A 26,975-nucleotide genomic window follows, 5' to 3' on the forward strand; every position below is an offset into this window, starting at 1 on the left:
TAAAAATGTTACTATTTGCACAAAATCTTTTGTCGAAGATTTCAAGGGAAATCTTAAGATCACAGATCTTTCTAGTGTATGGGCACCTTTACAGATTTTACATTTATGTGCTTAAATATATAAATGTAAAGTATGTAGTGAAGCATATGAAGCAGTATAAACTCTTACTTGTTCTGATTTAGAAAATGATAATTTGATGCTGTGGCTGTTTATTTAATTAAAATGCAAAAGCAGATCATACATTGCTCAGATAAATCAAAAGACACCCAAAGCTACTATCAAGCATCTACAAGTACATGAATCTAAGGGCCTGATTCAGCCCTGATCGTAGAGCGGTGAATTTGCAGGCCTAGCAATTATCGGACAATTGCATATGCGCCCGGTCTGCAGTGCGCATGTGATAGCTGTACGTGCGAGTAAAGCCAGCTCGCAAGTTGAGCGTTGGGGGCAGTATGCCGTGGTTTGTGGGAGTGCCATGGAAAACAAAGGCGTTGACTAGCTGTTGGGAGGGAGCGGCCTCCTTTTACTTACACCCATTGTAGCGCCTAGTCTAGACTTACTCTGTGCTGTGAACATGGGGGGAAACCATTCAATGGTGAGTGAAAAAAACAAAAACAAAAAAAAACACGCTTGTATTTTAGATGTGCCAAGTTAAAAGTCCTGACCTCAATTCTATTGAGATGTTGTATCGGGACATTTGCAGAGCTGTGCGAACAAACATATGGCTTTGTTTATAATCGAACCATAGCAGCCTTGCAAAGGACGTTTTTGACCAATCAATGTGAGCAACTGAAGCTCTTACCGCAAATTATTACTTCAACTTAATGCTGCTAAAAGTGAACATTACAGGAAAACATACAGGATATAGAAGACTTACTAAAGAAAGCCAGCATGAAGATTCCATCATTCCCCACTCTCAGCTGGTCTGCATCACTGAAGTCATCCCTTGGTGGATATTCTTCTTCCTATTTTAATAAGTTGAAAAAGAAAAATATATGAGAGGTGCAAAATTATTAATTTATAATAAAGATTTTCATTGTATGTGATCGGTATTAGTCATCTTTTAACACATGTCTTCATTTTATCTAGCCTAAATGTAAAGAAGAATATCAATTTGCCAATAGTTGGCTTTTTATGAATTACATTTAACATATCAGGGAATATTCAATCTGCCAAAGGGGGAGATGGCTGCGGGGTCCTATTCAATGCTGTCGGCCACGCCCCCTTCTCATCCCGCGGCAGGCAGGACATTGAATCACGCCTGCGTTTTCTCGGTCGAGCAGACTGAGAACGGGACAGGGTCACGGCTGTCGGGCCAGCTCGACAGCCGTGACCCAACATTGAATAATATTCTGTAGTCACCAAAGTTGTCTGTTTTTTACTAGGGTCCAATTATCTAAGAGGTCAGCATGGAAGTTTTAGTGCTGGTATTAGGTCTTCACCCAGAAGCCAATCAGAATGGCAAGTTTTTACCTCTGGAACAAGTCTGCTATTTGCGTTGTGACATTTAAATATTGCTAGAGCTAAAGCTTCAGGCAAATGAAAAAATAGAGATAGCATTTAAAATAGGCCAAAATATGTTCATCCACTTAAGCCCACCTACAATAAACAGGTTAAATGAAATTATTAAATTATTAATTCAATTATGTTAAATTAGGCTGCTGTTTGGAAAGCTTCTCTATCCCAAATTTTATTATTAGTGGTATGCAATAACAGTATACCGGAAATATAAATCATAAGATAAGTGAATTAGGGGGCGATTTTGTACTATTTTCTAAGCAATCTGACTAGAAAGTAAGCACAGATCTCTCCGTGTCTATGCACTGTAAGTCAAAATCTAGTCAAATTGCTTAGCAAGTGACTGCAAATCTCTCTGTACAGAATGAAAGATAGTGACCGAGCTCTCTCATTCTGAACCACTACCCGGCCTTTTTTTGCTTAAGCAAAATTGCTTAGCACAAATCTCTGCATGTGTATGTGCTCTCCATGGGACACCAGGAAATCACCTATCCTAAATAGCTTAGCACACGTGTCTAAGTGTGTATGCCCCTTAATAGTTTTTTTTTACTATTAAAAACCCAAGAGTTCTATTACTAGAGGTGAGCTGCAATAAACCGTGTGATCCCACAAATACTGTCTAGTAATTTAAATATAAGAAAAAAAATCCTTCAGCTTTAAAAAAAAAAAAAAGATGGAGGGGCACATAGCAGTCCACAGAAGCATCATTGGCTGCGTCTACTTTAACAGAAATACTTCAACCCAATACATTCAACAGACCAGCCTTCTTTGCAATTCAATAACACAGATAGTTTTAAGGGCAGTCACTAAAAGAACTGGATGTGGCACAGGGACATGTCATACTGTGGCGGCTGGAGATGAGTAAGTGAGCATGGCATGTTCAGATGTCCAGTCACTGGGTGGATTCAGCTAATCAACAGCCAAAACAGCATGAAGAATTTCTGTTTACAGTTCTATCCTTCAGCGCATTGACAGACTCTAGTTCTCATTAGCTATGGGGGTGCAAACACAGGTATTTTACATTCTGCTTTAGATATCAGCTAGGCAAGTTATTAATTGCCACACTTTCTTGTTACTCTAATATAATCAATATTTCATTATTGAAACACCTTCCAAGTCTCGGTCAAGTAAATAAGATGATTTCCTATAAAAAGCACTACACTCTTATTTGACCTACAGATACACTGAAAAATAAAATATGCTTTATTACAGAGCAATAAATTATATATACACAAGTAGACTAAATACTTTAGATATCAGGCTAGATAATTCATTATGAAAAAATACAGATGACAGAAGTCAGAATCCAGATGCCAGAATCTTGATGCAGGGAATCCTGTCAGGTAAGCTGACTTATGTTTCCCCTGTCCTCCCTTAACCCTTTAGGGCCCTACAGACATAGCGATGTGTGTAGGGTGATCTAACTATGCTAAATTGGGAAAGTGCTGCGCCGCTGTCGCTCAGCACACAGCGCTGACAGCCCACACACAGTGCGCGCTGACAGTCTCAGTGTTCTCTGGTGGAGAACAGTGGTGACCAGCGAGACTGATGGACACTGACTATCAATCTCGGCCAGCGACAGCAATGCGTGGGGACGTGCTATAGCCCCTACAAACACATACACACCGATGTAGGGGCATTTTGTAAGTGGTGAAAATGCGATAATATCTGCATGTGTGTAGGCCCTATTTCTCTTTGCAGACTAATCCTACTGCAATTCAAGTGCTTAAATAACAGGATGACCAGAAGATTTCAACTCCTTTAATACCGATTTTCAGACATTTGCTTAGAAGAGTGGCAGCGTGGTGCTCAGAATGCCATGTTATTGGCTGGAAGATGCTCATAAGCATTCCAACACAAATATCTATGGCAGTCTATTTCAATAAAAAAAAACAGAAATGGGCACTGCTAACAAAATACAAGTAGGCTATGCGAATAAAGCAGCGTAATTCAAGTAATATGTAATAAACAGTAGGTAGGTTTTGGGTCATCTGGACCCTTTCTCAAGTTAAACACAGACTGTTACTATACTACAGTAGTGCTGCTGTTGAATATATACAAGTATGTATACACGCATGTACTGTAGATAAAGAGTTCAGACTTTTTGCGGATACTCGTCCTATACAAAGTCAAATAGAACTTTGTGGATTTGTCTTTTTATGATATTGGGTATTATTGGGGCAAGAACTAGGCAGCAACAATGCGAGTGATGAGAATGGTACTGATGTGTGGGAGTGTCGTGGGCGTGTATCTAAAGCTTCACACAAGTCATGCATACAGGGAAGGTAAGGCTGCTCCTGATGGATCTCTTGTACCTAGCTGGTGAAAGTGCAGGTAGTAAGGACGACTGTGCGGCAGATGGCATAAAATCAGTGGGTGGCTTGGCTTCCCACTGGCAAACTCGTTTTCATGTATTAGAATAAGGGAGTAACTCAGGCTTCCATGGCTGCCCACAACTACAGCCACCTGGACTACAACTCAGTATCAGCCATAATATGAAATAATTGGAGTAAAAACTAGAAGGGTCATCTGATCATATGCATTACTTATACCAAACATTTCTACCTGCTAATGTGCTGTCTAACATGGGTCCTTTCCTTGTGTAGAAGGGTCAATATTGTCAGATCAAAGCATACCATACCTTCCTGCATAACCTAGTACCGAGGCCGCAATCCCTACCTACCACTTTATGTCCTGGCCATCCCTTAAATGCTCACTTCTTGCCTTCAGGCTGCCTTAACTGCACCTCATGTTGCCTGTCTGTCTCCCCTGCCTCTAGACTGTAAGCTTCTTGGAGCAGGGCCCTCTTCCCTCCTGTTCTCACAACCCTCTTCTCTCGCACATCAATTACAGCTCTCTCACCAACCTAGGATCCATACCTTTCTCACTTGTGTTCATTGCTTTATACCGCTGACAACTTGACCCTGGTAACATGCAGACAGCTCCTCCACTTCCCTATATCTCAGCTGTTTAGTCCTATGTACCCTGTATTGTTTTAATTATGTGACCTATGTATCGCGCTGTGGTGCCTTATAAATAAAATGTAATTATAATCTTCAACCCTGGTTTTTACCTGGTAGAAATGCTTGACCTGGTAATTTGCTTTCCTGTGTGATGGGGGAGGGGAAATCAGGCTGAGAATGGCAAAATGACCCAGTATTCAATGGCTGTGATTTAGGGATATTTCTGTGTGAAAGTGGCATTACATAACATGCAAGGTGGTACTGTTGGGAAAAGATAGCTCACACACCTGATTACCTTTCTCCATAAGCATTTTCTAATAATGGTCAAAGTCTAAGTAAACAAATGTGTGGAAGCTATGGAGTGTTTACTCTTGTTAGTTAGATTTATATGTGATTACACAATATGTATTCTTATCAGCAATGCAATTAGAATACAGACGGACCAATTTGTTGGAACCTTTAGAGCTCATTAAAACAAGGCTTCATTAGCACAGCAAAGTGATGACATTAAAAGCTATAGTCACAGAATAAAGATATTAAACTGTGAAAAGAGATACATTATTGCTTATTCTCCATTCTAAAATGGCCAAGATAGATTTGTAGGTAACCCCCAATTTCCCTTGACCTTCTGGTTGAACAATATAACGTTGCACTCTCTGCGATCTTACAAGTGACGCATGATAGATCATGCGTCATTCTGGCATTTGATAGATCAGATACAGGTACACAGATATGTCCACATACATCTAGCCTCCTTTAAATAGCATTTCTAGTAGCACTGGACATCTGCTTTGCACCTTTACACTTCACAGGTGGGAGCATCCTCCGTCCCGGTCCCCCTTGTTGCGGGCTCGCACTGAGCTATCTCCAACCCTTCCAGTCTCCAGCTGTTCCAATTCAGACTTTCTTTCCTGTCTCCCATTGCTTGTCACCCTATCTCTGTCACGCTCTGCCTCTCCGTTACTCTCTCCCTGTCACCCTATCACCATCACTCTCTGCCTCCACGTTACCCTTTCCTTGTCACCCACAGCTTGTCATTCATCTCCATCACTCTCTGCCTATCTCTGTTGCCCTCTCAGTGTCATTCACTGCTTGTCAACCAATCTCTGTCACTCTCTCCCTCTCGATTACCATGTCACTGTCGCCCTCTGCTTGTCACCCTCTGTCCATCACTCTCGGCCTCTGCTTCCCTCTCCTTGTCACCCACTGCCTGCCACTTTCTCTGTCATGTTCATCACTCTCCCTATCCCCATGTCACTGCTTTCACTCACTCTGTTCCAACCACAGCCTCCTCCGCACCGCCGACCGCAGCATCCTACTCCTCCAAACTGCCACAGATCACAGCCTCTACTGCCGACCACAGCATCCTCTGCACCGTCGATTACAGCCTCCTCTGCCCACCAGCTGCTACGGACTATAGCCTCCTCTGCACTGCCGCTGAACCCAGCGGTCTCCACCGCACCACCGCCATCAAACCCAGCCTCCTTCTCCAGGCTGCAGATCACAGCCTAAGGTAAGATAATCATACACTACTGCCATTTTCTCTCCTACAGCGAGAGAGAGAGGGAGAGAGAGAGAAAGCAGGGAGCGTTCTCTCTCTCTCCCTCTCTCTCTCGCTGTCCTTGAATTTTGGCTTGCACCGTGTTGCATAATGTGTAAGGGGCACTAGTACTAGATAGTATAAGGTGTCCAACAATTGTGGTGTATAATGTGTATAAGGGGTATGTGGTGTGGTACACTACACTTAGACACACCCCTTTCAAGTGGCCACACCCCTTTTCTGTAGCACACATAACTACTTCCTTTATTTCTCCATACCCCAACTTTTAAATTTCCACTGCGAGCACTGGTTATACCTATATTCAGTGTGTGTCTGCATCTGTTTCTAACTAAGAAATGGAACATTAGTGTTTCCATGGAAAACATGAATGCAGCTGCAGTCACACACACACTGAATAAAGGCATGGTGTATATAATTTTCATCCACTGAAGCTGCTTGCTCCGTTTTGCAAATAAGATGCATTTTATCGTAAAAAAAAGTTGCAAAACAGATGCCCTGTGCTACAGTCACATGGAGCTCATGCATTATATAGCATAGATGTTCAGTATATGTAGATCTTCCATAATCACTGCATGATATGCTGAATATTGCTGGTGGGATCATCAGATTGAACTGCATGCATGACCAACTTGAAGATGCGATGAACAACGATTGGGATTGCATGGTAATGCGTACACACTGGAAAATGTGAACAATTTGAATGCCCCACACCATTATAATCTGCCACATCCAGGGCCGGCGCCACCACTAGGCAAGGTTAGGCATTTGCCTAGGGCGCCGGCCACTGGAGGGCGGTAGTGAGCCGGCCAGCAGCAGTAGCAGAAGCAGCAGCAGGAAGCTACGTCGCTACCGCAGTCTGCAGAGGAGAGAAGAAGCAAGCTGCCTGCAGGACTTCTACAGAGAAGTGTGCAGCTATTCCCCCACCCTGTCCCCCCCGCCGGAGCCCGCCCGCAGGCGTGGATTGGCCATTCTATTTAGCGGGAACTTTCCCGGGAGGCCGCTGCTACTGTGGCCGAATTAGGCAGCCGGGACAGCACAGAGCATAAATATACAGCTGAGCGGAGGTGGGCCTGCACTACAAGCAGGCGGCCGGCAGCTCACCTCAGGCTCAGACGCTGAGCAGTAGCCGGCGTCAGCCCAGTAAAGTCCCTGCTATTGGCTGCACTGCAGTGCAGTCAGACATAGTGGCCGGCCCCCGCCTCCTCCCACCCGCTGTTCTCCTCTGAGAACCTGAGACAGTGGCACGCTAGTCTACTCACACAGTGTGGACTGCAGAGCCGGCCCTAGGCATATGCAGACTAGGGCTGGCTCACCTTGACAGGGGCAGTGGCAGTTTTACGCTGACTCCTCAGTCTGCGCCTGTCAGGTCCTGCGCTTCTGCTTCCCCTGTCCTCTCCCAGCCGGCTTGATCATGGGTGCACGGGAGGGTTTTTTCCAAAGGGGGGCGTGGCCACGAGGGTCCGTGATTAGGCCACGCCTCCTCTTTGCCTGGACCTGGTGCAGCTCTGCCTCTGCTGCTCCCCTATGACTGGCTGCTGCAGGTGGCTCTGCAGCCATAACATGGACCCCTGTCATGATGGAGGGAGTCATCAAGATGGAGCAAAGTATCCCAGCCAGAAGTGGAAGGTAAGGTTTGTCAGCGTATGTGTATGTGCCAGTGTATATGTGTGTGTGTGTGCCAGTGTATATGTGTGTGTACAGTATGTATCAGTGTGTGTGTCAGTGTGTGTGTGTATGTGTAAGTGACTGCAGCTCCCCTGCACCCAGGACCACCATGAAGGTGTTACAGACTGTAGCATGGGCCTGATTCAGACCTGATCCGATGGGGACGAATTTGGCCCCGTTTCCGATGGGGATCTGCGCATGCGCGAATATGCACATGTGCAAATCCCTGTGCAAATGCCTTCGGTGAGTATCACACTCGCCGAGGCATTCAGACTGGCTGGGAAGGGCAGAGGGCGGTAGCAGGGAAATGCCCAGCATAAAATCGCTGGGAGTTCCCCTGTGATCGCTGGCATGTCGTTGCCTGCGTGGGGTGGGCGGCTGACGTCAGTGCCCACCTCCTTTTTGGCCATCTCCGGCCAGGATAAAATAAAGTATAGACTTACTTTTATCCACGAATAAAGGAAAAATCATTGGATAGTCAGCGACCGGCGTTCGGCCATTGGGAGGCAATCACATTCGCTAGGCTGCGAACATACACAGCCTAGTGAACAGGTCTGAATAGGGCCCCATGTCCAGGAACACAGGGGAACCGCAGCATGCCAATGATCCCTCCAGTGAAATGCTTCTTTGTTAGGATCACTGCACCATGGCAGCGCCTGCAACACAGGAGGAGATGAGCAGTCAAGGGGAGCGCAAGCACCACCCTAGTACAGCACTTCCCTCCAACCACCGACATCGATCCCTCCCCTATCATTACTTTACTCATGGTAGTGGGACATCACAGACCACCTGGGCTGGTGGAAGCACAGAAACAGAAGGGATGTTTGGCTGTGATGGACATGATGCTGCAAGTACAGGTTATACAGGGATCTCAGGGGGGGGTTGGGTGTCAATGGCAGCTATTTCTTTTTTACACGGTGGTGCTTCCTGCCTCTATTGGGGGGGGGGGGGCGGTATCCTGTAGGTTTGCCTAGGGCGCCTAGATGCCTTGCACCGGCCCTGGCCACATCATTTAAAATTTTGTGTTCCCAGCTTAAGAGAGAATTGGATTATAGCGATATTTTAAACTAAAGGCTTTTTAAATTAGCATCACACATATCTTCAACCTTCCTATTAGTCATTCAAATGAAATAGAGAAAAGTAATCACTCTGCTGTTTGGTATCACCATGTGCACCACAGTGAACATGGACCAGAAAAAGCAAAGAAGAGAGTGGTCTGAAGAGTTCAGGAAGAAAATTATATAGACAAACATGTTAAAAAAAACAGCTTTATGTTCTTGTCACTACAGTTGGAAATATTTAAAAATTGCAAGTCCAGGAGACTGAAGCCAACCACTGTGCAGGTCGCTGCAAGAGGAAAATTTACCACAAATTAAAAAGAAAGATAGTAAGTAAGGAAGAAAGTGAGCTAAGGAAAGTTCATCTTATATGGCTTCCTAAGGGATATAAGCTGAACTTCAATGTCAATGTATACAATCAGTATCTAATCAAACCATCCAGCGCTTTTTAAGTAACAGAGTAACAGAGGGGCAGATGTATTAAGCCTTAACAAGAGAAAAATTCAAGGGTGATAAAGAGAGATAAACGTCCAGCCAATCAGCTCCTTACTGACTTTTTTCAAACACAGCCTGTAACATGGCAGTTAGGAGGTGATTGGCTGGATGTTTATCTCTCTTTATCACCCTTGCATTTATCACTTGTTAAAGCTTAATACATCTGCCCCAATGAGCTTTATGGAAGACGACACGTGAGCGCTCCACATTTGAAAATTGCAGCATAAAAAAAGCTGATATATGCTACAATGCAGAATGACAAGCCACAATGCTTCTGGCATAAAGTCCTTTGGACAGAGAAGTGAAAACTGGAGCTTATGTGGTAAATAACATTAGCGCTAAAATAAGAGATGGAATAAAAGTGAAGCTTACATAGAAAAGAATACAGCGCCTAGTGTGAAAAATGGAAAAGACTCCGTTACGTGTTGGGGCTGCAACAGGATAATGACCCAAAACACAGATATAGAAGCGCTCAAGAAGGGATACAAACAAAAACAATGGACTATTCTGAAATGCCCTCCAATGAGCTCTGTTTGGAATCCTATTGAACGTCTATGGAAAGAGTTGAAACATGTAATCTGGAGACAGCTGGAGCAGTTCGCTCCGGAAGGGTATTTGGATGGGTGACAGACAAAGTCTCTGTCGACAGTCAACAGGTTGACGTGTACAATGTAGACATTGACAAAATGTCGACATACACAAGGTCAACACTGACCAAACTGATGTCCACCTTTTCCATGTCAACATTTTGCTTGTGTAAACCTTGAACATGTTGACGTTTTATCAATGTCGACCTTGTAGATGTCGAGCTTTTGGTGTTGACCTATTACACTACCTTTCGACAGTGCACAAGTCTCATTGAGAGATACATATATTGCTTGCTTACAGCGATTGCCTCAAAAAGTTATTCTATTAGGTAAAGTATCCCCTGATTTTTGTCCATGCCATGAAGTATGTTTCCATCACAAAGGAGTACTTATGGTCAAAAAACATGGGGCCAGATTCAGAGATGGACGTAGTTCACATCGTTCTGGTCTAATACGGTAATGCTACAGGAGACATCTACGGAAAATACATGCCTTCTGCAGACATCACAAGTGGTGCATCCTAAGAAGAAACACTGGATTATCTGTAAAACCATTGGCCATAAGATTACTTAGGTTGGCCCTCGTATCTCCATTGTAGAGGCCGTAAATCTGCTTTAGTGGACACAGGACCCTGCTTTGGAACTCTAAAAATAAAAAAAATAAAAAACACTTTTCAGAATGGAAGCAGGTGCCACCCCATCGAAAATGCCCACATGAAAATTGTACATAAGAGCTAAAATGTATAGATTAGATGAATGTATTGAGAAATGTTGGAAAAAGTCCTTAAAAAATAAAATTATTGTTTGGCTAAAATAAAAAAATGAGTCAAGCTATTCTAAAAATCCTGAGGAGTGTCCCTTAAGCAATATAAATGCTTTTATATACACACAGAACTCAATATACTAAATATAATTCTGTGTTTTACACACGTAGATCAGGATTGTTTTTACCATCCTCATAAATCAGATTAAAATTGGTGTTGCTTAAAGACCATCAAGAGGTCATCATTTAAATTGTGTGATTCACTAACTCACTGTACAGCACATACATTTCCTTATACTGAAGGAAAAATACAGAATCTTAAACAGTGGCATGACAAAGTACAGCATCAGCCTGCTGCAATGTGCAGAGGACGATTTATCACCCAAGATCCTAATAACGGAGGGAAACAGGAAGAAAAGTTCACATCTCAGCATGAAACACATAGATATCAAAGTCTAAAATTTGTTCCATACCTCTGAAGGGCTGAGGAATATTTCATCAAACAGACTTCTAGACTCTCTAATTTGGCCGTGCTTAGCATGAAAAACAAAGACACAAAACAAAGACTGAAGCAGAGGTGTTAGGTCATCGGCCAAGAAGAAAGTCAACATTTTTACCAGTTTCTCTGCCTTTAATTTCACAATCAAATTAAGTTATAATACAGTTATGGAAGCAATTCTTCAGAAAATGTGAAAATAATTTGCAAAAGAAAAAGTCACAATTTCAACATGGTAAAACTTTCATACTGCATAGTGACTGCACAAAACGGTCATCGTAGAGAATGGATAAGTATAGATGCAGAACTACAGTACATCTCCTATCCTTGGGCAGAGGTAGCCAAAGCATTCTCTGTTGATCATGACAGCGGACCCTTCGCCAATCACCATTCTTTTTGGGCTAGCTATGCTAATTTGTATCAACCTCGACCTGCAATTGTACAGCCAAAAGTAAAGTTGCTGATTTGATCAATGAAATCACTGCATGGTGTGGGGTCAGCTGGTGACCATGTGCACAACTTCATACAGTTAATGGCTGCCGAACCAAAATTTGATCCATCCATCATTATAAAGGCAGAATGATTTTTATGATGGTGCATCGGCAGGTTAAAATATTTGCATAAAGAGTTATCTATTCCAACAACAAAATAAGTAAATAATGTGGCAGATGAAAAAAAAAGTCCTAAACACATAAATAGAAAAAGGTCTACAAAGTAGAACACTATATAGGCCATGTATACATTAAACACTTTGATTGAACATATGATTTGGACTAGTTTGCCATAAAAAAAAACAAGTAAAAAAAAAACACAAAAGCAATCTAATAAATAAGAAAGCATATGACTATCAAATGTGTTAAAACTAAACTGTGACTGAGCATAACTGACTGTAGCAGCTTTCATTTTGAATTTGTAAAAGCTCTAAAGCACTCGGGCTCATCAAACGCTGCTCATTATCTCACACTAGAGGAAAGTATCTCATACTGTGTAATTGAGCTTGGCCCACATACTTAAAATGTCCAACAACACTTCTTGTGTGCTGAAATGGGCAAATAGAACAAGATAGAAGTAAGTACTGTTCTCTCACATGACATAAAACAACATTACAAGATAACAGAGTTATGTGCTGCATAACTCCAACTGAGTCAAGGGAAACACATATGAGAACAGCATGGTTAACCCCTTCCTGACAGAGCCTGTTTTTGCCTTCCTGACAGAGCCCTTTTTTTCAATTCTGACATGTCTCACTTAAGTGGGGATAACTTTTTTTTGCTTTTACTTATCCCAGTGATTTTGAGATTGTTTTTTCGTGACACATTGTACTTCAAGTTAGTGGTAAATTTTCGTCGATACAGTCTGTGTTTTTTTGTGAAAAATACCAAAATATCGTGAAAAAATGGAAAATTTAGCGATTTGCAAAATGTTAAATTTTCTGCTTGTGAGACAAATAATCTTACCACTCAAAATAGTGAATAACTAACATAGACCATATGTCTACTTTATGTTGACATCATTATTTCAACTTCCTTTTAATTTTTTGGGACACTAGGAGGCTTACAATATGAATAGCAAATTCTCAAATTTTCAAGAAAATTTCAAACACTGATTTTTTTAGGGACCAGTTCAGTTCTGATGTGACTTTGAGGGACTTGTATGTGAGACACCCCCATAAATGATGCCATTTCAAAAACTGCACCCCTCACAGTATTCAAAACAGCATTTTGGAAGTTTGTTAACCCTTTAGGTGTTTCACAGGAATTAAAACAAAGTGTAGGTGAAATTTCAAAATTTCTTTTTTTTTGCAGATTTGCAATTTTAATACATTTTTCTAAGGAACACAGTACATTTTACTAGAGAAATGTGACTAAAAATTGATTCCCCCAATTCTTTTGTTTTCATAAATATCCTATATGTGGCCCTAGTGTGCACGGTGACCAAACCACAGGCTTCATAATAGAAGGAGCACCTACTTGATTTTGGAGCCTCCTTTTTATGAGATTATTTTTTAGGCACCATGTAGGTTTCTAGGCACCATAACATGCTAAAAGTTAGGAACCCCCCCACAAGTGACCCCATTTTGCAAACTACACCCCTCAGGGAATTCAGCTAGGGGTATAGTGTACATTTCAAACCCGCAGGGGTTTCACCAATTGTGGTACAACTGGGCAGTGAAAATGAAAAATTATTTTTTTTACACAAAAATGCAGTTCTGGCTCCAAATTTGTCATTTTCAGAAGGTATGAAGGAGACAAAGCACCCCAAAATCTGTGCCCCAATTTCTCCCGAGTACAGCAATGCCTCACATGTGACCAAAAAATACCAGTTGGGTGCATGGCAGGACTCAAAAGGGAAGGAGTGATTTTTGGATTTTGCAGCTCAGATTCTGGTGGAATTTTGGTGGGTGCTATGTCGCATTAGCAAGACCCCCCCAAGCACCAATACAGTGGAACCCCCCCACAAGTCACCCCATTTTGCAAACTACACCCCTCAGGGAATTCATCTAGGGGTATAGTGTACATTTCAAACCCCCAGGGGTTTCACCAATTTTGATACAAGTGGGCAGTGAAAATGAAAAATTACATTTTTTTACACAAAAATGCAGTTCTGGCTCAAAATTTTTCATTTTCAGAAGGTATGAAGGAGAAAAAGCACCCCAAAATCTGTGCCCCAATTTCTCCCGAGTACGGCAATGCCTCACATGTGACCAAAAAATACCAGTTGGGTGCATGGCAGGACTCAGAAGGGAAGGAGTGATTTTTGGATTTTGCAGCACAGATTCTGGTGGAATGAATGGTGGGTGCTATGTTGCACCAATACAGTGGAACCCCCCCACAAGTCACCCCATTTTGCAAAGTACACCCCTCAGGGAATTCATCTAGGGGTATAGTGTACATTTCAAACCCCCAGGGGTTTCACCAATTTTGATACAAGTGGGCAGTGAAAATGAAAAATTACATTTTTTTACACAAAAATGCAGTTCTGGCTCACAATTTTTCATTTTCAGAAGGTATGAAGGAGAAAAAGCACCCCAAAATATGTGCCCCAATTTCTTCCGAGTACGGCAATGCCTCACATGTGACCAAAAAATACCAGTTGGGTGCATGGCAGGACTCAGAACGGAAGGAGTGATTTTTGGATTTTGCGGCTCAGATTCTGGTGGAATTTTGGTGGGTGCTATGTCGCATTAGCAAGACCCCCCAAGCACCAATACAGTGGAACCCCCCCACAAGTCACCCCATTTTGAAAACTACACCCCTCAGGGAATTCATCTAGGGGTATAGTGTACATTTAAAACCCCCAGGGGTTTCACCAATTTTGATACAAGTGGGCAGTGAAAAAGAAAAATTACATTTTTTACACAAAAATGCAGTTCTGGCTCAAAATTTTTCATTTTCAGAAGGTATGAAGGAGAAAAAGCACCCCAAAATCTGTGCCCCAATTTCTCCCGAGTACGGCAATGCCTCACATGTGACCAAAAAATACCAGTTGGGTGCATGGCAGGACTCAGAAGGGAAGGAGTGATTTTTGGATTTTGCAGCTCAGATTCTGGTGGAATTTTGGTGGGTGCTATGTCGCATTAGCAAGACCCCCCAAGCACCAATACAGTGGAACCCCCCCACAAGTCACCCCATTTTGCAAAGTACACCCCTCAGGGAATTCATCTAGGGGTATAGTGTACATTTCAAACCCCCAGGGGTTTCACCAATTTTGATACAAGTGGGCAGTGAAAATGAAAAATTACATTTTTTTACACAAAAATGCAGTTCTGGCTCACAATTTTTCATTTTCAGAAGGTATGAAGGAGAAAAAGCACCCCAAAATATGTGCCCCAATTTCTCCCGAGTACGGCAATGCCTCACATGTGACCAAAAAATACCAGTTGGGTGCATGGCAGGACTCAGAACGGAAGGAGTGATTTTTGGATTTTGTGGCTCAGATTCTGGTGGAATTTTGGTGGGTGCTATGTCGCATTAGCAAGACCCCCCAAGCACCAATACAGTGGAACCCCCCCACAAGTCACCCCATTTTGCAAACTACACCCCTCAGGGAATTCATCTAGGGGTATAGTGTACATTTCAAACCCCCAGGGGTTTCACCAATTTTGATACAAGTGGGCAGTGAACATGAAAAATTACATTTTTTACACAAAAATGCAGTTCTGGCTCAAAATTTTTCATTTTCAGAAGGTATGAAGGAGAAAAAGCACCCCAAAATCTGTGCCCCAATTTCTCCCGAGTACGGCAATGCCTCACATGTGACCAAAAAATACCAGTTGGGTGCATGGCAGGACTCAAAAGGGAAGGAGTGATTTTTGGATTTTGCAGCTCAGATTCTGGTGGAATTTTGGTGGGTGCTATGTCGCATTAGCAAGACCCCCCAAGCACCAATACAGTAGAACCCCCCCACAAGTGACCCCATTTTGCAAACTACACCCCTCAGGGAATTCATCTAGGGGTATAGTGTACATTTAAAACCCCCAGGGGTTTCACCAATTTTGATACAAGTGGGCAGTGAAAAAGAAAAATTACATTTTTTACACAAAAATGCAGTTCTGGCTCAAAATTTTTCATTTTCAGAAGGTATGAAGGAGAAAAAGCACCCCAAAATCTGTGCCCCAATTTCTCCCGAGTACGGCAATGCCTCACATGTGACCAAAAAATACCAGTTGGGTGCATGGCAGGACTCAGAAGGGAAGGAGTGATTTTTGGATTTTGCAGCACAGATTCTGGTGGAATGAATGGTGGGTGCTATGTTGCACCAATACAGTGGAACCCCCCCACAAGTCACCCCATTTTGCAAACTACACCCCTCAGGGAATTCATCTAGGGGTATAGTGTACATTTCAAACCCCCAGGGGTTTCACCAATTTTGATACAAGTGGGCAGTGAAAATGAAAAATTACATTTTTTTACACAAAAATGCAGTTCTGGCTCAAAATATTTCATTTTCACAAGGAATGAAGGAGACAAAGCACCCCAAAATCTGTGCCCCAATTTCTCCCGAGTACGGCAATGCCTCATGTGTGACCAAAAAGTGGCAGGACTCAGAAGGGAAGGAGTGATATTTGGAGTTTGCAGCACAAATTCTGGTGGAATTTTGGTGGGTGCTATGTCGCATTAGCAAGACCCCCCAAGCACCAATACAGTGGAACCCCCCCACAAGTCACCCCATTTTGAAAACTACACCCCTCAGGGAATTCATCTAGGGGTATAGTGTACATTTAAAACCCCCAGGGGTTTCACCAATTTTGATACAAGTGGGCAGTGAAAAAGAAAAATTACATTTTTTACACAAAAATGCAGTTCTGGCTCAAAATTTTTCATTTTCAGAAGGTATGAAGGAGAAAAAGCACCCCAAAATCTGTGCCCCAATATCTCCCGAGTACGGCAATGCCTCACATGTGACCAAAAAATACCAGTTGGGTGCATGGCAGGACTCAGAAGGGAAGGAGTGATTTTTGGATTTTGCGGCTCAGATTCTGGTGGAATGAATGGTGGGTGCTATGTGGCATTAGCAAGACCCCCGAAGCACGGTGAAATTATGAACCTAATATTCCATAGATGTGTGGTATAATTTAAAACACTCCTTTATACATAGGCCGGGTTTGTCGGGGCAAGTGTCACACTGGAAAATAGTTTGCTTTCTTATTCCCTTTTTATAGCAAACTTTGCACCTTTTTTGTGTCCTGCCCTTTTTTCCAGTGGAGGGGATTTCATCAGGAAAATGCTGCCCTGGTACAATACGGGGGCCAGTACTAGAAGTACTGGGGCCCTCTGCCTGCTGGTTCCCAAATATTAGGCCCTTTATGACTTCCTCTTGAAAGTGCATAAATGTCCCCCTCTGGCCGGTAGAACGGAATAGCACGTAAGCGTTATACAGTGCCATCTGGATGATATACACGGCCACCTTCTTGTACCAGATTTTTGTTTTCCGCAGGGCACTGTACGGCTTCAGTACCTGATCTGAAAGATCCACTCCGCCCATGTACCTATTGTAATCCAGGATACAATTAGGTTTTGAGGTGTGGGTACTGGTACCTCGTACAGGGACGGAGGTGGTACTGTCTCCGTGAATTGTTGTCAGTATAAGGACATCCCTCTTGTCCTTATATTTGACCAACAACATATTTTCGGTGCATATTCCCCTGCTTTCACCCCTTCTCATTACTTGGGCAATGTGCGTTTTTGGGAGGCCTCTTTGGTTCTTGCGCACAGTACCGCAAGCTGCTGTACCTCTTGAACCAAGGGCCTTAAACAGGGGGATGCTAGTGTAAAAGTTATCCACATAGAGGTGATAACCTTTATCCAGGAAGGGGTGCACTAAATCCCAGACAATTTTCCCACTAACACCTACGAGGGAGGGGGGGCATTCTGGCGGTTGAATTCTTGAATCCTTCCCTTCATAAACCCTAAACCTGTGGGTGTACCCTGAGGTGCTTTCACACAGTTTATACATTTTTATGCCATACCTTGCCCTCTTACTGGGAAGGTACTGGCGGAATTTAACCCTTCCTTTAAAATGTATAAGGGACTCGTCGATACAAATAAATTTTTCAGGGATGTACACCTCTTCAAATTTGGCACTGAAATGATCAATGACCGGCCTGACTTTGAATAGCCGGTCAAAGGTGGGATCATCTCTGGGTGGGCACTGTGCATTATCGGTGTAATGTATGAATTTAAGAATTGTCTCAAATCGAGTCCGGGGCATGGCCATACGGTAAAATGGAGTACTGTACAGAACATCTGTACTCCAATATTGCCTAATTTCTGGCTTTTTTACTATGCCCATATGAAACACCAGACCCCAAAACGTCATCATCTCTACTGCATCTACAGGGGTCCACCTAGCAAATGATGACGTGGGGTTTTGAGCAATAAACTGCTGGGCATATAAATTAGTTTGGTCCACCATTAAATTTATAAAATCATCAGAGAAAAATAATTTGAAAAAGTCAATTTCTCTGAGACCTGTGGAATCAAATTGGATTCCTGGCATGGCCAAAAACTCAGGAACCTGGGGCTCAAAATTGTCTGGTGGTGGGGTCCATACTAGATCAATTATTGGGGGGGGAATCTCAGCTGATCTACGGGGGCGTCTTTGAGGGGGTCCCTCATCAGCAGAGGAGGAAAAGGAGCTTAAGGCAAATCCTTCAAATTCCCCGCTTGCATCACTGGCTGTGTCAGAGTCAGAAGCAAGCATGGCATATGCCTCCTCCACTGAATACATTCTCCTGGATGATTGGGAGGACATTTGGGAGGACATTTGGGAGGACATTTGGGATGCCATTTTTATTTTTGTGTTACCGGTAGTGAAATGTTTCAACACGTGTATAGTGTAGGGGGGGGCACAAACTTTATTTCAATCCGGGGGGTATGTAGTGTGTAGTGTGTATGTGGTGCAGAAAAAAAAAAAAATACTTTATACCAATAAAAAAAAAAAAAAATGAAGGGGTTAAAAAAAAAAAAAAGGAAGGGGTTAAAAAAAAAAAGGTCCTGCGCCAAAAATTGAGCACAGATGTTGGTCAGTAACGTCTGTCACTGAACAGCGCTCAAAGGCAACAGGAATTTGATCAAAAAAAAAAAAAAAAATAGATCAACCCTGTGCCGAAAGAGATGATCAGTGATGTACGTCACTGATCAGCGCACAGCGGCCACAGGACACCCACAAAATCACAGTGTGTGTAAAAAAAAAAATTAAAAAAATACCCCACAGCACACACACAAAAAAAAAAGGTGATCAGTGATGCGACACTGATTACCAGTGAGGTGCAGCAGGTGCACAACCTTTGGTGCAACTGACAGGTATATATAAAAAAAAAAAAACCTCTGTACCCCCAAAAAAGTTGCTGATCACCTCAGATATAGTGATCAGCACAAAAGGCGGGGACAGCAGACACAAAATTTAGCACTCTCTATCACTATCTCTCTCTATCTCTCTATCTCTCACTATCTAACACTATCTAACACTCTATGACACTGCAGCAGCAGCACTCACAGGTATATCTATATATAAAAAAAAACCTGCGCCCCCAAAAAGTTACTGATCAGTTAATTTATACTGATCAGCACAAAAGGAGGGGGCAGCAGTCAGTTATATAAAAAATATATAGCACAATCTGTCACTATCTCTCTCTATCTCTCTCTATCTCTCTCTCTCTATCTCTCTCTATCTCTCTATAACTATCACACTGCAGCAGCACAAAATATAGCACTCTGTCAGTAGGCCTCTCTCTCTATCTCTCTCTCTCTATCTCTCTCTCTCTATCTATAACTATATCACACTGCAGCAGCACAAAATATAGCACTCTCTGACACTATCTCTCTCTCTATCTCTCTCTATCTCTCTCTATCTCTCTCTATCTCTCTCTATCTCTCTCTCTCTATCTCTCTCTATCTCTCTCTATCTCTCTCTATCTATCTCTCTCTATCTCTATCTATCTCTCTATCTATCTAGCTAATACTAATACAGTGCAGCAGCACAATATCACAGTATGGCACAATTATTGCACAGGATCCAGGAAGCAATCAGCAGCGATCAGGTAAGTATTGCAGCAAGTATTTCTGGTCAGTATGGCGGCAGGGGGGTACGGTGACCGCACTGCACGCTTTCCAGACCGGAATGGCGTCTGCAGTGCAGTCACCGTTAGTTTAAATCTCCCTCCTTGGCTGTGATTGGTCCGTCGGTCCGACGGACCAATCACGGCCTTTGGGGGCGGGCGGGGTGAGGTGGGGTGACACCAGTGTCACCCTTACACCCCGCGGTGATTGGTGCTGTACTTTACAGCACCAATCACCTCTGATCCCGTGTCACCGGCGAACGTTATTCGCCGGTGACACAGGAAAACGCTGTGAATGGCTGTTCACACTGAACAGCCAATCACAGCGATCGCCGACGGGGGGGCGGCATCGCAGCCCCCCCGGGGCATGCACGGACATGTCTGCTGTCAGGGACAGCAGACATGTTGAAACTGTCACCGCGTCTATAGACGCGGTGACAGTTTAAATCCATGACGTACATTTACGCCATGTGTCGGGAAGTGCTTCCCGACCATGACGTAAATGTACGTCAAATGTCGGGAAGGGGTTAATATACAAGGGAAACACATATGAGAACAGCATGGTTAATACACACACACACACACCATCCCACAGAACACTACCTTAGCACAAATTGCTGAAAAAGTTAATACTAGCTATGTTAGAGAGGCGACATACAGTGCATTGTTGCGAATGGGTCTGGGTAGCCACAGAACGGTCAGAGTGCCCATGCTGACCCTTGTACATTGACCAAAAGCACCTACAATGGGCACATGAGCATCAGAACTAGACCATGAAACAAAAGTGTGGACTAGATCTGATGAATCACATGAATGGCAGAGTGCCAGAATGCCCAATGGGAAGAAAACAAGCCACCGGAGGCAGGGTGTTACTCTGGGCAATAGAAATGAGAATGACTGTGCAGGAACCTAAGGCGCTGTGATGTTGTGATAGGGTGTTACTTCCCTGGGTAAATATGTTGGTTCCTTCTCCTCTGATTCAGGGTTGTTTTTAAAAAAAATATGCAAGAGAAAAAGAACATGCAGATCCTCGTATAATACTGATTATGAAAATCCGTGCCTTATTCAGGGTAATAGCAAAACAGATTATGCTGGACGTATGCTATGGGGAATGTCGTCTACAATTAACCACTCACAAAAGAAAGGTGGTGATCATGCCATTCCCAAATGGGAATGATAAAGGGTGGAAAGCTCAGCGAATCATGCAAGGAGATGCGGTCACTAACTGTGGGTCCACATGCTTATGTTTTGACATGGACACCCAAAAAAAAAAAGGAAAACCGCATGTCGACCTTTTCACATGTCCATCTTGTGCCAGTACTGATTTTGCTGTCTACCGAATAACGGTCAACCCAGACGCATATCGACCCGTTTTTTGCTAGTGAAAATGCTAAATCCCAGGTCGACTGCCATGAAGTTACCTCGGTTGGACCCAGGATGCTCCCCAGTCCAGGGGCAGTGGAAACAGGTAACCCGGGTCCCATTCACTGCAACACAGATTTCGCTGCTGCCTGGCTTTATTCCGAGTCAGGGCACCAGTTGAAAAGGGTTTGCAAGCTGGTGTGACCCAGCTTGCAAGTGGAAAAGGGGTATAACACACCTTGCATCCACCTAGAGTGACAGGCTGTATGATCCTGCGGGTGTCCAGTATAGTTTATTCTGAATTTCCACTATACCTGCAAAGCCCTTCTCAGCAACAGACAAAAAAGTGTTGAGACAAAATACTTGGGTGTAAATATACCTAGCAGACTGTCCAAACTATATAGCAGTAATTTTGAACCTATTATTGTAGGGATAATCAAACAAATTGAGGCATGGAGATCTCTTCCGCTGTCCCTGATCCGTCCCTGGGAAGAGCGGCGGTCATTCAGTCTATCATATTCCCAAAGCTGTCATACTGTATGCAGATGATACCGGTGCGAATGTCAAGGGCTGATGTGAAGAGGGTAAATGCAGCTTGCTTTAGATTCATTTGGGCAGAAAAGAAACCCAGGATAGCAAGAAATAAACTATTTTAAAACTACAGAAGGAGGGCTTGGGATGCCGCACTTGAAGTCCTTCACCAAGTCGGTATTTATGAGATACATAATGGATTGGATGCAGGGGTCGGACCAATACACCCCACCTGGAGTCTGAATTCCTCCCTACGCTGTCCACGGCAGCTTTACTACACGTGTTTTGTTCTCAGATACTCATAGAATATGGGTAGATATTAATAAAAAAACTTGGGCGTAGACACACACTTTCCCGCTACACCACATTCGTGGGCAACCCAAGTTCCCAACCGGGCGCCCTAAACTCTACTTACTTGATGTGGAAGAAAAAGGGTATTTTGGCAATAAAAGATGTGTTTGACCCAGGGGGACATTTATTAGCCTTTCAAGACCTAGTGGCAAAATACTCTATTAGTAATGCTGATTTCTTTATGTACCTGAAAGTTAGGCACTTTATACAAACTACTGTATGCCTCAGGCGATGGTCTTGGAGGGAGCTCAGGACCCCTTGAAGGCCGTTTAGACTTAGATACCTATACCCCACTTTGTTGCCAGCGACCCCTGATACTGTTTGGGAGGGAGTGGCTGGCCTGTGGCACTCAGATGTGCCTTCAGTCACCTCACCAGAAATTCTGACTAGGCATCTAGAGAAAACAATGAAAATCTTACAAATCGGCCATGCTACAAGAGGTACACCTGAAGACCCTGCATAGGGCATATATTTTGCAGGCACAACGCAAACATTATGTACCAGGGGAGTTGGGTTTGTGTTTGAAATGCAAAGGCGCTACCTCCACCTTCTTCCATAGTATGTGGGATTGTGGTAAGATACGCAGAAATTGGAATAAGGTCATTGGATTTATCAATGGGATCTGTAATTTACGTCTAGTTAAGGATCCCTTGGCTATGTTAGTGGCAAATTTCTCCAATTGGAACCTGGAGGGAAGGAAGAGAGTGCTAAACCCGCTTCTAACAATGATAGTAACGGTGGCAAGGAAGGTGGTGCTGCGCTCTTGGACATCCCCCTCGGCACCAATGGTGGCCTCGGTAAAATCGGAGTTAAACAAGCTACTTTACTTTGATAGACGGGCTACATTGCCTGATATTGGGAATGGAGTGAAAGGGTTCCATAAAAAGTGGGGAGTATATGTTGACTCATTAGATTCAACTGTGAAATCGCAGATTCTCAAGATATATGAAGGTACTACATGGGGTCAGGGCAAAGCCACAGGAAGAAAAGTCCAATGAAAATCAGTGGTGGCGCGGCACCTACTCAGTGACAGGCCTTCTGCACATGTACAAAGCAGGCCCCTGTCACTGGGCTTGATTCACTGTCGTTTCACTTCTTTCTGTCACACACTGAGATCCTGTACCCACTGCCTGTCACTGCTTCTCAGTCTGTGTCAGTCTGGTGCCACCAATGCCTGTTATCATAGCGGGCATTGGCAGTAAGGGGATTGGTCATCAGCGGCGCAGGGAAGTGGGCATCGGCAGCGGCATTAAAACAGTGTAATAAAAAATAAATAAATGGCCACGGCCAACCAATCACGCCTCGCTGCGTCACCACCCAGCCCAATCGAGCTGACTATATTAGCCAACATGAGAAAGGGGACAGGTAGTCTGAGGAGGTGCAGAGAAGAGCATTTGAAGACGCTGAAGTCCTGGGTGGTGGCGGATTGCAAAAGAGCTTAAAAGGCCGTAGCCCCAGGTGAAGAACAAAGATGAAGATACCCAAGCCCTGGGGAGATAGAAGCCATACAAAAGAGCCTAAAAGGCCACCAAACCTCTTCACCGCAGAATCCCTTGGGGGGCAGGGACCCCCTGGTTGAAGAAAGAAGATGCAGTTTAATTTTGGGGGGAAATCCATATTCTTATTTTAATATGTCCTTTACAGGGGTCTAAAAAAGGCACCAGCAAGCCTTTGCTGCCCCGCATGCCGTTACCTGTGGTCCTAGCATATGGGGCATGCTTGTTGGGACCTGTAGTCCTACTGTAAATGACAATATTAAATTTTTCAATTTAATTATTTGGGTGGGTCCCCACCTCCTCAAGAACTCCCAGCATGGGCTGACTAGTTAGGTTGGATAACCTGAGAAACTCATGTTGCACGTTTCATGTTTCGACCTTTCCAGTGGTGACATTTTGTCACTGTTGGACTAGTGCATCTTTACATATGGACCTAGATCTACCTAGACATGGTCTGTGAGCTAATCCACACCCATATCTAGCCATACTATCTTTTTATAGATAAACATCTTGTCTGAGTGCTGGGTAACTAAAGGCCCCAATACACTAGTCCGACTTGTCCTAAGGTCAAGTCGGACCAGTTTGCCCTTGAGAGCCCTTGTGATTTATTGCATTTATATCCCCAGGGAGCTGGCAGCAGTGTCTGTACTAGGACATGGTGGGAGAATAAAATAGTGTGCCGATTGCAGAGTTGCACTGTGCCCTCAGTGCAGCGAGGGAACCTGGTGCACTGATACGGTGTCCATGTTGACTGTGTCGACATCCATGTTAAAAAAAAAACTGAAAACCCTTGTCGACCTAATGCTTTTGTCGACCTAATGACCCTGTCTACCTAAGGCAATGTCTACCTTTTCAGGTGTCAACCTAAGCCCATGTCGACTTTCAGTGGCAGACCCAATGCATGTCGACGCTATGACCCATACACCACTGAGTGATAATCATAGTGTGATCTGAATATTGTTCAGTGCATGCCCATCTTTATTTATAGTACACAGGACTCTCAAAAGGCCCATATGAACCGAAGATGTTGGCTACTGGGTTTAATTAAATTGAACGTTTAAATAAAAGTGGATATATTTATTTAGTTACAGTTTCTTATATAGCGCAGCATATTCCATTGCGCTTTACAATTGGAAACAACAGTTTTTAAACAAACTGGGTAGATACAAACTGACATGGAGGTAGGAGGGCCCTGCTCACAAGCTTACAATCTATATATATTATTTAATAGACCTATAGTGTATTCTCCCCTATTACATACTTGATGAAATAGGCATACTGTATTAGGAGGTGACTAAATAGGGTGCTTTGAAAACCGGTCCAAAAAAGAAAAACCAACAAAGCAATAAAACGTGACTGTGTTAAGACAATTTAAAATGATCATTACGGTGTGCATCTTCCTGTACTATGCACTGCCAAGCCAATTATTTTATTTTTTATTGTTTTTGGAGTTAGTGTTTTACATTGATAACATCATACACTTTTACTTCCCAAGCTCATTGCAGAACTCTAATGTTATGTATGAGTACAATTGTATACTCCTTAATACATATTTTTAGTTTGAAACAGTACACTTGAATTGATGCTGTAAGTTGTAGGTACAAAAAATGAAAATGAATAAAAAAAATAATAATCTTTGCTCACCCTCTGAGCCGCTTCAGCAGCTGCTGCTGCCATTGCTGCCGCTTTAGCCTTCTCCGCTTCATCATAAGTTGGAAGAGTAGTTGCTACACTATAGGGAGGTGGTACAGGGTAGAACTCATTGTGCGTTTCTGTCAATAAAAGAACACCGTAAATTTTGATTTAAAAAAAAAAAAAAAACACACAACAGAGAGACAACTATACTGCAAATATAAAAGAAACACTGTGCAGTGGTAGAAGAGAAAAAAGATGAATAAATGTATGGCTTTTAAAAACAAATGGTAGGAACTTGAGAGACACAGACAGGATTCAGGCAGGTAATTTCATAATTTTAGTTTTAAAACAGAAACAGAAGGGAATGATTTATAAGAATAATTACTGGTAATAAACGGATCATTGTTAAAATAAAATGAAATAGTTAGATGCCAAGTAAAGAAACAATGTAGAAAGTCTTCAAAAATTGGAATGCCTACTAAACAAAACATTATCTGGAACAACTGAATCAGCCTTTTATGAAGCTTTCTTGGAAGAGCCCAACTAGTGCCGAGCAATTCTCTGTTCGCTAACTAATGGTAAGAACATTCACAAAGGCCAGCCTAGATCTGCCAGTGTCATTTATGTATCATTAGGAAACCGGTCTCCTGGTAATAACACCATGGACGGAATAAATCGTCCCTTTTCCACAATCTGATTCACACAATAGTAAATTGTCTACAGAATGATTTGGCTCTTCTGGTGTCTGAGATGCGCTTAGTAGAAAGGTTCTCCAGCAGGACAAGCTTGCTGACCAAGTTTATTAATCTTGCTATGTGTCATGAGGTTACCTGTACCCAGGAATAGTGCTTTTTATTCAGCGCATCAAAATAACTAGGCATGTAGAAGTAAAAAGGTAGACCAGAAAACATTGCATTATGGGCCCGATTCAGACCTGTTCGCTAGGCTGCGTACACTCGCAGCCTAGAGAACTGGTCAGCGCCGCCACGCAGAACAAATGCGCCCCACACACACACAAACATTGTTCAATTATACACATGTAGATACTGAAAAAGCTTTTATGGGTCCACTATCTCGTCATTTTATATAAACCCGGCTTTTATGATCTTGTCTCTCGGGACATTCCGAAAGTCGGAATCCCAGCCAATTTCGACAACTTCGAACAGTACATCGACAGTCGGTATTCAATGTACCGTCTAAGAGGGGTATTCAATCTAGGATCACAGCTCTTGATCCCTGCCGACAGCCGTGATCCTGGCCCGTTTGCGGTCAACCCGACAGCTGAATGACAGACGCGATTCAATGTCCTGCCTGCCGATCGGCGCAAAGGGGGTGTGGCTGCGAAAACAGCCCTGGATTGTCGATCTGCGGCTGGGATCGCGACAATCCACGGCCGTTATCGGCAGAACGGGCCCGACAGCTTCTAAAGTCGGGCCCGTTCTGCCATGATCCCGCTTCAATGCTGTCGCTAAAGACAGCATTGAATAGGGAGCCGCCGCTATTTACCCCGTCGGAAATAGCGGCGGCACATTGAATACCCCCCTAACTGTCTAGTGACAGAAAGTCCGTAAATTGTCAGAAATGGCTGCGGATTGTTGGAAGTGGTTGCAAACTTGACAATCCGCGGCCGTTTCATACATCTGGAGCCTTCAGTGCTGTCTGTAAAGTCACCATTGAACAGGTGAGTGCCGTCGTGATATACAGCCACAGATTGTATACTCCCTTTGGTCTCTAACATGTGCTCCTAGATTCTAAGACATAGATCTTTCCGGATTCCATAATGGTGAACTAGAATGAACTGCAACCTCAAAAAGCAGACTGCAATTGTTTGACACCTGTGTGTCATGGAGTTATTATTATAGTACTAAATGAGCACAAAATGGGTCTCATTGTAAGTATGTTTGGTACTTATGTAATATCTGGGCTCCCGTTTTT

The 26,975-nt window shown here is 43.3% G+C and overlaps 1 protein-coding gene across 3 annotated transcripts in view; it reads right to left on the bottom strand.

Annotated features, from left to right (window-relative positions):
- The window catches only part of NDFIP2 (Nedd4 family interacting protein 2), a 93,932-nt gene that overhangs the window by 29,519 nt on the left and 37,438 nt on the right, over positions 1 to 26,975 (bottom strand). The window contains exons 3-5 of one of the 3 annotated variants that reach the window (XM_083168807.1): positions 25,050 to 25,177; positions 11,083 to 11,175; positions 878 to 965 (exon numbers count right to left, since the gene is read on the bottom strand). In XM_083168807.1, the coding sequence (XP_083024933.1) occupies positions 878 to 965; positions 11,083 to 11,175; positions 25,050 to 25,177 (309 nt within the window). The remainder of the gene's footprint in view (positions 1 to 877; positions 966 to 11,082; positions 11,176 to 25,049; positions 25,178 to 26,975) is intronic. The other 2 variants (XM_083168808.1, XM_083168809.1) reach the window with 2 other exon arrangements.

Source organism: Crinia signifera, chromosome 2 (genome assembly GCF_055691185.1).
Source record: "Crinia signifera chromosome 2, ASM5569118v1, whole genome shotgun sequence".
NCBI lineage: Eukaryota > Metazoa > Chordata > Amphibia > Anura > Myobatrachidae > Crinia > Crinia signifera.